The sequence below is a fragment of the Salmo trutta genome, chromosome 18 (genome assembly GCF_901001165.1).
Source record: "Salmo trutta chromosome 18, fSalTru1.1, whole genome shotgun sequence".
Classification (NCBI taxonomy): Eukaryota; Metazoa; Chordata; class Actinopteri; order Salmoniformes; family Salmonidae; genus Salmo; species Salmo trutta.
This window is the reverse complement of record NC_042974.1, coordinates 22,755,509-22,772,856: the sequence shown is the minus strand read 5'-3', so window position 1 is coordinate 22,772,856 and position 17,348 is coordinate 22,755,509. Positions and strand designations below refer to the sequence as shown.

Genomic DNA, 17,348 nt, shown 5'->3' with positions numbered 1-17,348 from the left:
CTGTTTGTAGCTTAAAGGTACAGTGTATCATTTGACAGAAAGCAATATTATTTCATAAGAAACTAGGGTTTTAGACTAGGGTATTGACAGACAGAAGATTTGTGATGTGATTTGTGACCAACCACAAAAACAAATTGAACAACTGATGCAATAAATAGCACACAACAGTCATACAAACGTATCGATCAACAGAGATTTCACCAGTGAGACGACAGAGTACTCTATCAAGGTTTGCATATCTAAACATGCTCCAAACTTAACTATAACTGCATTAGACTTTGTATAGTATGATCACGATAACTATTATGACAAACTCTAGCCAAGATATAGCAGTGTTGTTACTCCATATCCTGAATACTGTCATGCAACTCTGTACAATTTCCCCCATAGGAATACTAGATATAAATAGGGTTAGTTCCTAGAAAAAGGTTATTTTGACAAAAATAACATAGACTTTAGTATACAATAAATTATTGAAAAAGAATCTAGCAAAGTGGAAAGGTATTTGTGGACTCAATTACCATACCATATCTGAATTCTGGCTCACTCTTCATGTGAATGAGAAAGATATACTGTACAGAGGGTATCATAGGTATTCCCCTCCCTTGGATTTCTTCACATTTTATTGTGTTACAAAGTGGGATTAAAATAGGTTTAATTATACTTTTTTTGTCAATGATCTCTGTAATGTGAAAGTGGGAAAAAAATCTACAGTTTTTACAAAAATAATGAAAAGGGAAACACTAACATATCTTGATTAGAGTATTAGAGTATTAGAGGATTAGAGATCTTGATTAGAGTATTAGAGTATTAGAGTATTAGAGTATTAGAGATCTTGATTAGAGTATGCAGTATAACTTTAGTGCCTTGTGTACAGGATGTTTTGGAATATCTTTTATTCTGTATATTTCTACTCTTCTTTTCATTCATGCAGGTCCTTATTGTAGCATAACTACAATGTTGTTGATCCATCCTCAGTTTTCTCCCATCACAGCCATTGAACTCTGTAGCTGTTTTAAAATCACCATTGGACTCATTGTGTCATCCCTCAGCAGTTTCCTTCCTGTCCTGCATCTCAGTTCAGAAGGACAACTGTAACTTTGTTGTGTCTGGGTGGTTTAATACATCATCCACAGCATCATTATTAATTTGACCTTTCTTAAAGAGATATTCATTGTCTGATTTGTTATTATTACCCATTACTTTCCTTCTTTAAGAGGCTTTCGAAAAGCTCCCTGGTCTTTGTAGTTGAATCTGTGTTTGAAATGCAATACTTGACTGAGGGGCCTTACAGATGTTGTATGTATCGGGGACAGAGGAAGGGTTAGTCATTCAAGTCAAGCACACAGAGTGAGTCCATATGTAACTTACCATGTGATTTGTTAAGCTACATTTTTACTCCTAAACTAATTTAGGCTTGCCTAACCAAAAGAGTGAATACTTATGCAACTAATATATTTGAGTTATTACATTTTTATTAATTTGTAAACATTTGTATAATTGTCTTTTCACTTTACATTATGGAGTATTTTGTTGTTTAGATCAATTACAAAAAAAGTCACAAAATCCATTTCAATCCCACTTTGTAACACAACAAAATGTGAAAAAATCAAAGGGGGGTGAATAGTTATGATACCCACTGTATCAAAACAAGAATTATTCAAATTGAGGGTAACCTAACCTCAAGTGTGAATTGTTTAATTTTGCTGCACAATAAAAAAAAAAATGAAAATACCCATTTGTACTCACAAAAGGCTCAATTTATTTAAAATACATTATGTATGTTGTGATAAATATAACAAATTGGAAGAGCTCATCAACAAAACTAAGGGTAGACCCTAATTAAAAACACAAACATAAACATAACATTGTTACAATATTGTGCTGCATCAATCACAGATACTGAGAGCAGAGTAGAAAATGAATTGGACTGTAGAGTTCTGTTCATTTGGACTTCAGTTCTGAGAAAACCAAGTCTCAAAAAAGCACTATATGAGTTAGTTAGGACAGTCCCACTCTACAGGATTATTGTATATTGTCAAAGCCACAAGAATCAAATATGGCTTCATGGTAATCCTTTCAGCACTGCATGTGCAACAAGGATACTACAGAACACCCAAGCCTGTTACCACTGACGAGAGCCTATTGGAGGAGATGAGGAAATATGACAGCGGAACAGAGTGGAACAACCCTTGTTACAGTAAACATCACAGTAATAACTACTTTATAAAACAAGTAACCCTACCAATGGTATGCAGCTGCTACAGCGTCAATTCCTGTTTGAAACTGGACTTTTCCTAAGAACATCATTGGTCAACTACTTACATTGATACCAAACAAAGTACAGTACATTCTATCTGAGAAAATGATTATATTGGAAGTATCAGCTGTTTCTGTGCATCACATACTGTAAGCCTGATAAATGGCTGTGTATTCTTATGTATGTTCAGATACACTAGGAGGTATTTAGCTTCACTTACAGTTGCAAACAATTATACTGATACACTAAAGTAGCTGAATGTCAGGTTTCATTATCAGTAGAGATATCCTTAATCATACAGTCAATATAACTTAATCAAGCTTTGCAACAGGGAACAAGTGGAATGCAGTACTGGCCCCAAACACATTTTTAGATGGGGGAATCAATTCTTATCCTATTATGTCAATATGGGGCAAATTTCTGGCGGTCAGATTTTTTCATGCCAGCAGTAGGAACTTTAGTGGTGTAAGGGGATAGACCTTGTGGAAGGCCTGAGCCAGCTGCTGGGTGCATAGCCAGCATAGGGAGCGTTTTCATGCCAAGTAGACTGGAAACGGGGACAGCATAGTGCTGGGTGGGGATAGACTGTAAGGTGGAGGGGGAGTGCATGTTAATGGTGCCAGGGACTTGGGTGGTGGCGGCCATGACAGCCATAGAGGTTGGTGTGGAGACAGTGGGAACAGACTGAGAGAAGCTCATATTGTTGAGGTCAACAGGTGATGCAGAGGAAGCAGCATGCATGGTGTATTTAGCCATCTCTAAGCTGTAAACAGATACAGGGAAAGTAGTCATTTTTTGGAGAGGATCGGGTGGGGAGAAAATGGGTAGGATTCAGCAAAGGTGTTAAAGAGAGGCATATCCAAAGAAAGGAGGAAAGAGAATGGGCAAAGCATGGGAGGAGAGTGAGAAATAGGGAAAAAATAATTAAAGGAGGAATGTTATGTGTTAAAAGCAGAAGTAATGAGACAAAAGGGTTTTCATGCTTCTGTGAGGATGGATCAGTTGATTGTATGTAGACCCCAAGGCACTAAGATTAGATGTAATGCTTTTCCCTAAAACAAAACAATGTCATCCTTCCGTCATGTCAACATTGTTTGTTTGATTATCTTGTCTGTTGTTAGACTATCTTGTCTGTTGTTAGACTATCTTGTCTGTTGTTAGACTATCTTGTCTGTTATTTGATTATCTTGTCTGTTTGACTATCTTGTCTGTTGTTTGACTACCTTGTCTGTTGTTTGACTATCTTGTCTGTTGTTTGACTATCTTGTCTGTTGTTTGACTATCTTGTCTGTTATTTGATTATATTGTCTGTTGTTTGACTATCTTGTCTGTTAGACTATCTTGTCTGTTGTTTGACTATCTTGTCTGTTGTTTGACTATCTTGTCTATTGTTTGACTATCTTGTCTATTGTTTGACTATCTTGTCTATTGTTTGACTATCTTGTCTGTTGTTCTTCTCTAGTGTCAGTTGTGTCTTGTCAGTTGTCTGTCATGTAGTGCATTATTGGTCACAACTCCCAACTGACCTGTTAGAGGTAGTGAGGCAGTTTTACCTGGCATTGATGAGGTAGTGTGCCACATTGATGCTGGTCGGAGAGCCTATGATTGTGACTTGGCGCATGGGCGATCCGTCCGTGGCACTGGCTATCTTAATGTGAGCTCCTGACACCTGGCGAATCTCATTGACCTTGCCGCCGTGTCTGCCAATTATGCAGCCAATAAGCTGAGGGAAAGATTGGAAAGTGAAAATGAAAAGATGTGTCATGCATGTTGCTCATGCATTATCAGTCCAATTAAAACATCTGCATCGTCCATAATGTTATCTCCCCAGTTGGAACATCTGACACTTTCCTTGCCAATTTGGACATCTGACAATTTTATTTCTCTCAGTTTGGAAACATGTCAACCTAAAGATAAGAATAGAACATAATGTAGAGAGATAGCATTCCGTTGGCTTACATTTCGGGAAAACAACCATTTCAGCTGTCATTCTCATTTTAGAGCAGCGAAACCGGTGCCTAAAAGAATGTAATCTATATGATGTACATTGTATGATGCTGATGAGACTGAGCAAAACTTACGTCATTGGGTATTGCCAGCTCCTGAGAACTTGTGGGGACAGAGGCATCCATTCCTGCAGAGTGGGACATAGCATGGTAACGACAGTGCTACATCATTTCCATATGCACTGAATATAATGGCATCACATTCATTAACTATTTGGCAACTGTAAATAATTCAGGTCACATTGCATGCACATCTAACATGAAACTATAACATGATACCACAAAAGAGCAAAGTTCCTTAATGCATTATTAATAGACCTTAGCATTACAATCTGGGAATTTTTCATTTGAAATGCATAGTTTTTTTGTTGCAATACCCTGTTAGGCAATTGTGATAATTCAATCATTCTTCCTGTTTCAATGTTGTGTTATTTCGATTTGCTGCTTGTTTGTTGTGGGGTAGAATACATGGGGTGGTATAGTTCAGGATCGGTATGGAGGATGTAAGAAATAGAGGAGAATCATTGCCAAGGTCAAGGAGAGGGGTCTGTAAGATGTGGGCTACCACTTCATATAGAAATGGCTCTATCTTTTCAGACATACAGTAGAACTTAACCATGTAAAATAATGGAAAGAAGATGTGCTCCTTCCAAAAGCAGAAGAGGGTTTTTGATTGGTATGATGAGCACAGGAGGACAGAAAGTGGAAGAAAGAGGACAGAGAGAGAGGGATAGATGGACTTCCCCAGGGAGCCTTGGGTACATACCAGGGAAGGTAGGGTTGCTCTGCCCAAGGGAAGGGAGGGGGATATGCTGCATAGCCAACTGGTGAAGCTTGGTCAACTGCAGGGTAGGAAGGAAGTTAGAACTAACCAATCAAACTGGATTATTTCAGAGGAGATGACAGCTATGGCTACAATACAGAACCAATCTGAAGTTCAAACACAGAGTTCAAAGTGTGTGTTCATTTGGTGAAGAATGACGTTTGTCATCAGAATCATGCTGGCTTGTCATGGAAGTGATTTGATTTGTCATTATTACATGTGGTATTTCTATGAGCAAGAAGGGCCAAGTCATCATTAGTTTTGCTTTATGGTCCCCGTCTTTGCTGACACTCTTTTGAAACAAAGCAAGCTGCTATGTTAGTGTTAGTAAAGACTACAGTACAGGCAAGTGCTAGTGTTTCATCCTTGCTAGTTGGTGCACTGAGGGCATAGTGTTGGCTTGGAAGGCGGTGGTGGTGGGCAGGAGTGGGTCATTGGGGTGGGTGTTATTGGATCAGACAAATACACTTACATCTTGATGTGGAAAAGCATACTGTCCTTGAATTGTGAAGGCCTGAAAAAATGGGATACAATTTTGATTGGGTTACTATAACTGTTTGAACATTTTTACTCTTGTCCTTTTTTGATTATTTTCAAAATAGTTGCAACACATGAGAATTGAATGTAGCTTCTATGCTGCTTTATTCACATCCCCAAAATATGTAAAAACCTTTAAAAAATGTCCCAAGCTTTTATCTACTACCTCCATGGTTCGATACACCTAATTTATTCTAAAGGTAATCCATTCGTTCTTTTTAAACTGTGAAAGGTCACAATGGATTTTGCTACATGTAAGATGAGAGCGCATAATGCACAATGTTAAATGACAAAGTTAGAGGTTTAAGCGTCATATTTGTCTAGCATTGATGCACATCAGTACGTTGCCGTTATTTGTAAAGGGAAGATGGGCTTACTAACAGCTGTGTACTTCTATGACAGCTCTGACCAGAGGCAATAAATGTTTCAATCAACTGGCTGTAGCAGCAATTTCTCCTCATCTGGCCACTCACAATCTACAAATAGTGGTGAGATATCTTTATATGCAGATTCTTCCCTCTAGTGGTGAAATATGCTCTGGTTGATGTTTGGCTTGTGCATTGTGTTTCACTTCAGAATTACATTTCATAACTTGATTACTCTGAATTGAAAAAGGCCAGGAAAATGCAGAATCTGCATTTAAATTGGAAAAACAGGAAATGCAATGAATTTCCATGAAATTCCAAGAATGAGAGCCTCCCAAGTGGCGCAGTGGTCTAACTAGAGGTTCTGGGTTCAAGTCCAGGCCGTGACCTTGAGACCTAGGGGGCGGCGCACAATTGGCCCAGTGTCGTTAGGGGAGGGTTTGGCCGACAGGGATGTCCTTGTCCCATTGTGCACTTAGCGACTCCTGTGCGGGCCGGGCGCAGTGCATGTTGACATGGTTGCCAGGTGTACGGTGTTTCCTCCGACACATTGGTGCAGCTGGCTTCCGGGTTAAGTGGGCATTGTGCCAAGAAGCAGTGCGGCTTGGCAGGGTTGTGTTTCGGAGGATGCACGGCTCTCGACCTTCGCCTCTCCCGAGTGTACAGGAGTTGCAGCGATGAGACAAAACTGTAACTACCAATTGGATACCATGAAAAAGGGGGTAAAAAAAAGTGCTAAAAAATTTGTAATTCCTAGAATGAGTGGAATGATTGTTGCCAAGTTTGCATTTTTATTAACATATTTAATTACAAGCAGGTATGTTAATGAATGTACAATAACAACATTATGTGGCTAGTAGCTGTCCTTCCAGCCTTCCACAGAGTTAGATGACCAAATGTGAATTCATTTATCGTCATATAACAGGTTAATTTTCAAGGAATTCATTAGCATGGACACATACATTAACATTTCTAATGGAAGAGACTTATCCTCAAAACTGTGCCTTGAACATGGTGGCTTTTTAGCAAGGTGATCGACAATGTCTTGAACATAACGTCATCACCCTTAGAAAGATATTTGATCACATACATTTACATTTTTCATTTTCGTCATTCAGCAGACACTCTTAGTCAGAGCAACTTACAAGTTAGTGCAATCATCTTATTAAGATAGCTAAGTGGAACAACCACATATATCAGTCATAGTAAGTACATTTTTCCTCAACAAAGTAGCTATCAGCAAAGTCAAGTGCGAGTGTTAGTTCACGAAAGGCAAAAAATATATATATTTTTTCCTTTTTATTATTTTATTCTGTATTTAGTTATTTGGGGGGAGGGGGTGAGGACGGGTCCGATGGGGGGTGCTGTGGGATTATTTAAGATACTCTTTGAAGAGGTAGGGTTTCAGATGTTTTTGGAAGATGGGCAGGTCCTAGCTTTAGGAGGAAGCTGGTTCCACCATTGGGGTGCAAGGACAGAGAAGGACACTTGCCATCACTTGCCAATCATCAGTGCCAAAGGGCTGATGTGTGTGTTGTTTTTTTTTACCTTACTGTTTTGTATTAAAGTGTCACATTTGTATATGCAAAAATGGTACTCACTTGTGAGGCATGTTGTTGTTGTTGTTGAAATACTGGATGGCCGGCTCCAGGCATGGTCTTGGGGCGATACGGGATTGTTGCTCCTTTGGGCGGTGACTGAAGACACAAACAAACAACAAACAGCAATGGCTGATTGGACAAACACATCACTATCAAACAACAGGTTTGATTTTTTTATTTAACCTTCATTTAACTAGGCAAGCCAGTTAAGAACAAATTCTTATTTACAATGACGGCCTACCCCGGCCAAACCCTCCCCTAACCCGGACGACGCTGAGCCAACTGTGCGCCACCCTATGGGGCAGGTAGTGAGATTGCATTGTTTCTTAGATTACTTTGATATCAATTGGTCTGATATGTCTGTAGCCTCCATTATTATGGTGTGAACCTGAGTTAAATACCATCATTATGGAGCCTATAGCCATTTCAAGTCTGACCAAACAGCTAATTGGATGCTATAATAATGTTAATTGTGTTGGCATGATTACCTCCAGCATGACAGAGCAGATGTGTCTGACACACTGCGTGATGGCCTGAGGAGTGCCTGAGATAGTGACAGCTCTCTCAGTGGATTCCGGCAGCATGTCCCCTGCCACCTGCACCTGAGCACCTGTGATCTTAACATAACATACAATAGGAGTCCATTACAGAGATAGGGAATTACTTGTCAAAAAATTCCATAGCCCATTAGATCATATATTATGAATACATCACAAATATACTGTATAATTGTACAATGTCTGATATTTATATTTGACATGCACAACGTTCATGTTGTACAAATTAGTCTCTTGTGACAGACTGCTGGACAGTGCACACAAGATTTGGTTCTGTGTTCCAAGATTATGTCAACATAAATATTTGACATCCAATTATTCGGAGAGTGCAATCCTTCTCATTGTTCATTTACTGTGTTTACAGTGAAGATTCAGCAAACCATTCCTTTGACGCATACATTCTTTTTGAGTGAGCACATTGTTTGGTACTCCACACTTTATCAGTCTCCCTGAATAGTGTCGTGTGGTGCTGTAGCGTCATGGTAATTCGTTTACCTGAGGCTGTTTCATTGGGTGATTGAAAGGTTAGGATGGGATCACCGGATAGGTGCTGTATAAACAACTCCTAAAGTCATGAGTTGGCTATACAGCTCAAACAGATCTGGGAGCAGTCTAAATCAAATGAGCTCCCGCTGGACAAATGTAAATGAGAGATGCTTGAGGCCTAGCTTCTTTTACCTCTCGGATCTCCTTGATCTTGGAGCCTCCTTTCCCTATCAAGGAGCCACATTGACTGCCTGGGAACACAAGGCGGAGTGTCACTGGAGGATGGCTTGTTACCGTGCTGTTTGTCATTGCAGCTGTAATGTCCTGAAATAGAGATTTCGACAACAGTTTTAAGGTTATCAAAAACTAGGGGTCTAATCTCAGAAATTATATCATGAGCTTTTGTACTGTATCATTCATTGAAGTCAATGGAAGTTTTGAGTAAAATGTTGCCCAAGGTGAGGAAATTAGTTACTTTTGTACTTACAAGATGTTAACACACCAGAGTACATGGTACCAGAGTATTTTGTTACCTCCTCAAACTTCTCAGCGATCATAGAGAAAGCTCTGAAGATGCCCTCTGTTGGTCCTGTGATGGTAACAATCCTCTCAGGAGAAGATCCCTCTGAAATGTTGATGCGAGCGCCACTCTGGAAACACTCATAGAGTTTTAGGTGAGTCATGTAAAAATACACTTTATTCCAGAAAGCAAGGTATACACTGTATTCCAATTCTATTGACATTTTATTTCCTTTCTATTGAAAAAAAAACATGTTTTTTTTTTATAACAGTTGTAAGGATAAGACTTACCTCCTCTCTCATCTTTTTGACGGTTTCCCCTTTCTTTCCAATTATGCTGCCCACTTCCTGTTAATGAGACACCCAAAAATGTAGCGTACACTTTTCTAAGCCTTAAATCAATAACAATCATAAATAATGTAACGTGATCCGACAATCAGAAAAATGTAAAAGAAGAGGGATATGTTGTAATGATGAGACGTGCGTTTACCTTCCCGTGCATGAGAAGCCGAAACGTGAGGGTAACATTCAGCCCGCCCCCTGAGGCCCCACCTTCCTTGTCAGACATATTCACACTTATCAACGGTCTAGACACTCATACAACACTCTGTAGACACAAACAGGGACCCAATTCACATGAAACTGGCATAATCAATAGATTTTGTTCAGTCGATCATAACATAAGATAAGAATGCAAAAGCCCTGCACGACCCTTGAAATGTATCCAATATAACAGGCAGGCAATACAACTCTAATGGAAGGCTTTCCCAGAATTAATCAGACAATTAATTTGTCATTTTACAATGAAAGAGTTTTCCCTATAATGCCGTTTTCTTTGATTTTGACGTCAAGTTTTTCACCACATATCAACTCAAAAGTGAAATCCAAGCCTCCAGAGTGAAATGTGCCCACATACCAGTAAGCATGCATGGTAACATGTTTCTTCATCATTAGCCCGATGATGCAAGGCTGATCATTATCCTGTTTTAGCGGTTGATAGTTGCTACTGGGTAAAATTAGCTTTGCCCTTGGTGTGATGCTCACATGGGACTCCCTCATTAGTTCCAGCTAAACAGAACATGTGTGACTCTTCTTTGATTATACAAAAAGGAACTGCTTGAGTCCTACAGGGCTGGAGATCAAGTGATGTCTGTGTGACCGTCTCTAATATGGCCCTGCCAATAACACACTGTGGGAGAACAATGTCCCACTGTTCGCATGTAACGTTCATCCTATACCCAAAACCACAGAGGAATGTCTCTGAATATAACACAGACAGAAGTAGGACACTCAACATGGACATACATGCTACTTGGTGAGGGTGAATGCAGCGGTCTAAGGCACTGCATCTCAATACTAGAGGCGTCACAACAGACACCCTGGTTCGAATCCATGCTGTATTACAACCGGCCATGATTGGGATTCCCATAGGGCGGCGCACAATTGTCCCAGCGTCGGCCCGGTTTAGCCGGTGTAGGCAGTCAATGTAAATGAGAATTTGTTCTAAACTGGACAGAATAATTTTTTCCACAAACCAAAATTATATAAAATATTTCCCAAGGCTACAACAATGCTCTAAACATAACTGTATTTGTCACTTATGTATCTTACAAAGTGTGACATGACTCATGCATGACCTTTGACCCCACTCAGATACTTACATAGTTTAATAGGATCTCTATGCATACACCAATGGATGAAGACAACGCTTTGCCGCCATGCCAAACCTAAAAAAGGCATGGAAGCAACAAGGATTACACACAAGGATGATCATGAGTAAAATAATGTTTGAGTTTGACAATAACATCCCACTGAGCACAGAGGTCAGTTTAACATCTAGTTCGGATTTACATTTGGTTGAGTTGTCGACTAATGTGAATTCAACGTGAAATCAACAAAAACATTTAATTGTCATTGGAATTAGGTTAAAAGTTGGGTGAAAAAATATGAAATTCCCTTACGTTGATGACTTTTTGCAAATCAATCAGTTTTCCACATAGATTCAACGACATCACATTCATTTTTGGAGTTGAAATTATGTGGAAACCAGGTTGATTCAACCAATTTTTGCCCAGTGGGATATCATCACATTCACACAGCATATATTTGTTTCATTACAATTTCTTCAATATTCATAATAATTATTCAATAAAATGTGGGCTTTCTTAAGGGTCCTCAACTTCCTGCTTGTGAACAAGGACAATTGGAGAGCTAGGTCAAGCCTGGGTCAATTCCCAGCAAGCAATGCAAAAATCTACACACATTCCCTTGTTGCAAATACCAGACAAAGGGCCATAGCAAAAATAATATACTATCGTTGCAAATAACAATATTAGGAATCCAAAGAGTTGTTGAGCAGCCAGCAGGGTACAGTGCCTTCGGAAAGTATTCAGACTCCTTGACTTTTTCCATATTTTGTTAGGTTACAGCCTTATTCTAAAATGTATTCACTTGTACTTTTCCCTCATCAATCTACACATAATACCCAATAATAACAAAGCAAAAACTGGTTTATAGAAATGTTTGCTAATTTATTCAAAATAAAAAACTGAAATATCACATTTACATACGTATTCAGACCCTTTACTCAGTACTTTGTTGAAGCACCTATGGCAGCGATTAAAGCCTTCTTAGGTATGAGTCTTCTTAGGTATGACGCTACAAGCTTGGCACACCTGTATTTGGGTGTTTCTCCCATTCTTCTCTTGTGATCCTCTCAAGCTCTGTCAGGTTGGATGGGGAATGTTGCTGCACAGCTATTTTCAGGTCTCTCCAGAGATGTTTGATCGGGTTCAAGTCCGGGCTCTGGCTGGGCCACTCAAGGACATTCAGAGACTTGTCCCGAAGCCACTTCTGCGTTGTCTTGACTGTGTGCTTAGGGTCGTTGTCCTATTGGAAGGTGAACCTTCGCCCAAGCCTGAGGTCCTGAGCACTCTGGAGCAGGTTTTCATCAAGAATCTTCCTGTACTTTGCTCTGTTCATCTTTGCCTCGATCCTGACTAGTCTCCCAGTCCCTGCCGCTGAAAAACAAAAAACATCCCCACAGCATGATGCTGCCACCATCATCCTTCACCGTAGGGAGGGTGCCAGGTTTCCGCCAAAGAGTTCAATCTTGGTTTCATCAGACCAGAGAATCTTGTTTCTCATTGTCTGAGAGTCTTTAGGTGCCTTTTGGCAAACTCCAAGCGGGCTGTCATGTGCCTTTTACTGAAGTGTGGCTTCCATCTGGCCACTCTACCATAAAGGCCTAATTGGTGGAGTGCTGCAGAGATCGTTCCCATCTCCACAGAGGAACTCTAGAGCTCTGTCAGAGTGACCATCAGGTTCTTGATCACCTCCCTGACCAAGGCCCTTTTCCCCCGATTGCTTAGTTTGGCTGGGCAGCCAGCTCTAGGACACGTCTTGGTGGTTCCAAACTTCTTCCATTTAAGAATGATGAAGGCCATTGTGTTCTTGCGGACCTTTAAGGCTGCAGACATTATTTGGTACGCTTCTTCATATCTGTGCCTTGACACAATCCTGTCTCGGAGCTCTGCGAACAATTCCTTCGACCTCATGGCTTGCTCTGACATGCACTGTCAACTGTGGGACCTTATATAGACAGGTGTATGCCTTCCAAATCATGCCCAATCAATTCAATTTACCACAGGTGGACTCCGATCAAGTTGTAGAAACATCTCAAGGATGATAAATGGAAACAGGATGTACCTGAGTTCAATTTCGAGTCTCATAGCAAAGGGTCTGAATACTTATGTAAATAAGGTATTTCTGTTTTTTTATAAATGTGCAAAAATGCCTAAAAACCTGTTTTCGCTTTGTCATTGTGAGGTATTGTGTGTAGATTGCCGAGGAAATTGTGTTATTTAATCCCTTTAGAATAAGGCTGTAACGTATCAAGGGGTCTGAATACCTTCCGAATGCACTGTATATATGGCCTAACAAGAGTGATTCCCTTCTCTGTGTCATTTTAAGGTTCTGTAAATGCATCCAACAAACAGCAACATCCCAGCCTAATCCTATAGGCCATGATTTGTTTGGTTAATGCTTAAGACCCTTCTGACCCATTTCTTTCACCTCTAGCATGTCAGCACCCACTCAATACTTTAGAACAAAACACTGATACAAAGCAGCAGCCACAAACATGATTTACAGATGATCTCATATTTCAATCATTCATGCTTTTCCCAAACAACAGCAAACACACGTGCAGTGACAACGGGTTTTAATAACAATTTCATCTTCGTGAGCAAAATTCAGTTACACTTCAGTGTTCAAATGTACTCGACTAACTCTTATCTTGAGCACAAAATCGATAATGAATTTGATCTTTGATACTCATGAAATAGTCATTTCTGGAAGATATTTATCATAAGAAAAGTGACTTTGTTCAGAGACTGTGTTGTGTGCCCGCGCCCTAATTGTGCGTTATAGGGCCTCAATACTGTTCTGTAACATCGGAGTATATTAAAACCTTCCTCTCACATCATGCAACGAGATTAGGCCAATCTAAGCTTGGGGATAAAATAAATGTTTTCCTGGTGTACAAGGGCATAGAACATTGGCGAACATATTTATACTCAAAACCACAATTTTTGACCTAAAGCCTCACTTTTATATTAGTTTCGTCAATAAAATGCAGTTCTGTACATAAAATGGAATACTGCATGGAATAAAATGGAACAAAACTGGCTCTGACGCTCATCGGATGTGGCAGGGCTTGAAAACTATTACGGACTACAAAGGGAAACCCAGACACAAGCTGCCCAGTGACGCGAGCCTAGCAGACGAGCTAAATGCCTTTTATGCTCGCTTCGAGGCAAGCAACACTGAAGCATGCACGAGAGCACCGGCGTTCTGGATGACTGTGTGATAACGCTCTCGGTAGCCGATGTGAACAAAACCTTATTTTTTGTGTGTGTATTTTCACCCCAATTTTGTGGTATCCAATTGGTAGTTACAGTCTTGTCTCATCGCTGCAACTCCCGAACGGACTCGTGCACTGCGCCTGGCCCACACAGGAGTCACTAGTACGTGATAGGACAAGGATATCCCTGCCGGCCAAACCCTCCCCTAACCCGGACGATGCTGGGCCAAGTGTGCGCCGCCCCATGGGTCTCCCGGTTGCGGCCGGCTGCAACAGAGCCTGGACTCGAACCCAGAATCTCTAGCAGCACAGCTAGCACTTTGATGCAGTGCCTTAGACCACTGCGCCACTCGGGAGGCCCCCTGAACAAAACCCTTAAAAAGGTCAACATTCACAAAGCCGCTGGGCCATACGGATTACCAGGACGTGTACTCAAAGCATGCGTGGACCAACTGTCAAGTGTCTTCACTGACATTTTCAACCTCTCCCTGAACAAGTCTGTAATACCAACATGTTTCAAGCAGACCACCATAGTCCCTGTGCTTAAGAACACAAAGGCAACCTGCCTAAATGACTACAGACCCGTAGCACTCACGTCTGTAGCCATGAAGTGCTTTGAAAGGTTGGTAATGGCTCACATCAACACCATTATCCCAGAAACCCTAGACCCACTCCAATTTGCATACCGCCCAAACAGATCCACAGATGATGCAATCTCTATTGCACTCCAGACTGCCCTTTTCCACCTAGATAAAAGGAACACTTATGCGAGAATGCTATTCATTGACTACAGCTCAGCGTTCAACACCATAGTACCCTCAAAGCTCATCACTAAGCTAAGGATCCTGGGACTAAACACCTCACTCTGCAACTGAATCCTGGACTTCCTGACAGGCCCCAGCTGGTGAGGGTAGGTAGCAACACATCTGCCATGCTGATCCTCAACACTGGAGCTCCCCAGGGGTGCGTGCTCAGTCCCCTCCTGTACTCCCTGTTCACCCACGACTGCATGGCCAGGCACGACTCCAACACCATCATTAAGTTTGCAGACGACACAACAGTGGTAGGCCTGATCACCGACAACGACGAGACAGCCTATAGGGAGGAGGTCAGAGACCTGGCCGGGTGGTGCCAGAATAACAATCTATCCCTCAACGTAACCAAGACTAAAGAGATGATTGTGGACTACAGGAAAAGGAGGACCGAGCACGCCCCCATTCTCATCGACGGGGCTGTAGTGGAGCAGGTTGAGAGCTTCAAGTTCCTTGGTGTCCACATCACCAACAAACTAGAATGGTCCAAACACACCAAGACAGTCATGAAGAGGGCATGACAAAGACTATTCCCCCTCAGGAAACTAAAAAGTTTCGGCATGGGTCCTGAGATCCTCAATAGGTTCTACAGCTGCAACATTGAGAGCATCCTGACTGGTTGCATCACTGCCTGGTACGGCAATTGCTCGGCCTCTGACTGCAAGGCACTACAGAGGGTAGTGCGTACGGCCCAGTACATCACTGGGGCTAAGCTGCCTGCCATCCAGGACCTCTACACCAGGCGGTGTCAGAGGAAAGCCCTAAAAATTGTCAAAGACCCCAGCCACCCCAGTCATAGACTGTTCTCTCTACTACCGCATGGAAAGCGGTACCAGAGTGACAAGTCTAGAACAAAAAGGCTTCTCAACAGTATTTACCCCCAAGCCATAAAACTCCTGAACAGGTATCAAATGGCTACCCGGACTATTTGCATTGTGTGCTAATAGTCCCCTCTTTTATGCTGCTGCTACTCTCTGTTTATCATATATGCATAGTCACTTTATAACTATACATTTATGTACATACTACCTCAATTGGGCCGACCAACCAGTGCTCCCGCACATTGGCTAACCGGACAATCTGCATTGTGTCCCACCCACCACCCACAAACCCCTCTTTTACACTACTGCTACTCTCTGTTCATCATATATGCATAGTCACTTTAACCATATCTACATGTACATACTACCTCAATCAGCCTGACTAACCGGTGTCTGTATGTAGCCTCACTACTTTTATAGCCTCGCTACTGTATATAGCCTGTCTTTTTACTGTTGTTTTATTTCTTTACTTACCTATTGTTCACCTAATACCTTTTTTGCACTATTGGTTAGAGCCTGTAAGTAAGCATTTCACTGCAAGGTCTACACCTGTTGTATTCCGCGCACGTGACAAATAAACTTTGATTTGATTTGAACTGCTCGGCATCTGACCGTAAGTGGCTACAGAGGGTAGTGCGAACGGCCCGGTACATCATTGGGGCCAAGCTTCCTGCCATCCAGTACATATATAATAGGCGTTGTCAGAGGAAAGCCCATAAAATTGTCAGAGACTCCAGTCACCCAAGTTATAGACTGTATTCTCTGCTACCACACGGCAAGCAGTACCGGAGCGTCAAGTCTAGGACCAAAAGGCTCCTCAACAGCTTCTACCCCCAAGCCATTAGACTGCTGAACAATTCATAAAAATTGCCCCCTCTTGTACACTGCTGCTACTCGCTGTTTGTTTGTTACCTATGCATAGTCACTTCACCCCCACCTACATGTACAGATTACCTCAACTAGCCTGTACTCCTGCACACTGACTCGGTACTGGTGCCACCTGTATATAGCCTCGTTATTGTTATTCTTATTGTGTTACTTTTTATTATTATTTTTTATTGTAGCCTACTTGGTAAATATTTTCTTCTTTTTGAACTGCACTGTTGGTTTAACAGCTTTTAAGTAAGCATTTCACGGTAAAGTCTACACTTGTTGTATTCGGCGTATGTGGCAAATAAAGATTGATTTTGATTTGATTTGCATTTAACAATAAGGGTATAGAAAGTTAATGACACGGGTAGCTAAGTATGTGTCAACTCAGGGAAGCCGGCTATTGTAAGTCTACATTACAGAACTCAAGATAAGAGGGCAATTTATTTGTAAATCGTTAAAAGAACAGGGGATTAAAGTCTATGGTTGAATAAGACTACTGTAGTTTTCTTCTTTGCAATATTATTACCAAGGGAAACATGACGTATTTGAAAGCCTAATCCTCTGTTAGCCCCATTTGTTGAGGGGCCTGTAATGTGACAAGAACTATTAGTATTAAACACTAACCTGCTGTTTTAGTATAAATATTAGTTCCTCTTCCTCGTCTCTCCAGAATGAGTAGTCCTCTAGTTTTACAGTCGTCGTTAAATGTTTAACCCCCTTTGTTGTCAGTTATTGCACAGAGAATCGACAGATGGCTATCTGTGCAACCCTAGACTGGCTGGAGTGAGGTTGGCTTTGCTATTTGTCCATCCCCTAGCTTAGCC

The 17,348-nt window shown here is 41.2% G+C and overlaps 1 protein-coding gene across 3 annotated transcripts; it reads right to left on the bottom strand.

The window, feature by feature from the left end:
- Positions 1–1,738: 1,738 nt before the first annotated feature.
- Positions 1,739–17,335, bottom strand: LOC115153026 (poly(rC)-binding protein 3-like). Of its 3 annotated transcripts, none has more exons than XM_029698032.1 (13): positions 17,149–17,335; positions 10,816–10,881; positions 9,645–9,761; positions 9,446–9,502; positions 9,169–9,285; positions 8,828–8,959; positions 8,081–8,209; positions 7,593–7,688; positions 5,562–5,603; positions 5,033–5,108; positions 4,342–4,394; positions 3,814–3,983; positions 1,739–3,023 (listed from the first exon to the last, which is right to left on the bottom strand). In XM_029698032.1, the coding sequence occupies exons 3-13, from the start codon at positions 9,720–9,722 to the stop codon at positions 2,663–2,665; spliced, it is 1,311 nt and encodes a 436-aa protein (XP_029553892.1). In that variant the 5' UTR covers positions 9,723–9,761; positions 10,816–10,881; positions 17,149–17,335; the 3' UTR covers positions 1,739–2,662. The 3 variants fall into 3 exon arrangements, with proteins under 3 accessions (XP_029553892.1, XP_029553891.1, XP_029553894.1); XM_029698031.1 differs by having other exon boundaries at positions 9,645–9,706; XM_029698034.1 differs by lacking the exon at positions 10,816–10,881.
- Between the last annotated feature and the right edge of the window lie 13 nt (positions 17,336–17,348).

What these genes read in the sequence shown, in the direction of transcription:
- LOC115153026 (XM_029698031.1), bottom strand. Translation starts at nt 10,840, where the DNA reads ATGCATAGAGATCCTATTAAACTAT. An exon ending in TAGAGATCCTATTAAACTAT is followed by an intron (nt 9,707 to 10,815) that starts GTAAGTATCTGA and finishes CTGACAAGGAAG; the next exon opens with GTGGGGCCTCAGGGGGCGGG. An exon ending in AGATCAAGGAGATCCGAGAG is followed by an intron (nt 8,210 to 8,827) that starts GTAAAAGAAGCT and finishes TGTTATGTTAAG; the next exon opens with ATCACAGGTGCTCAGGTGCA.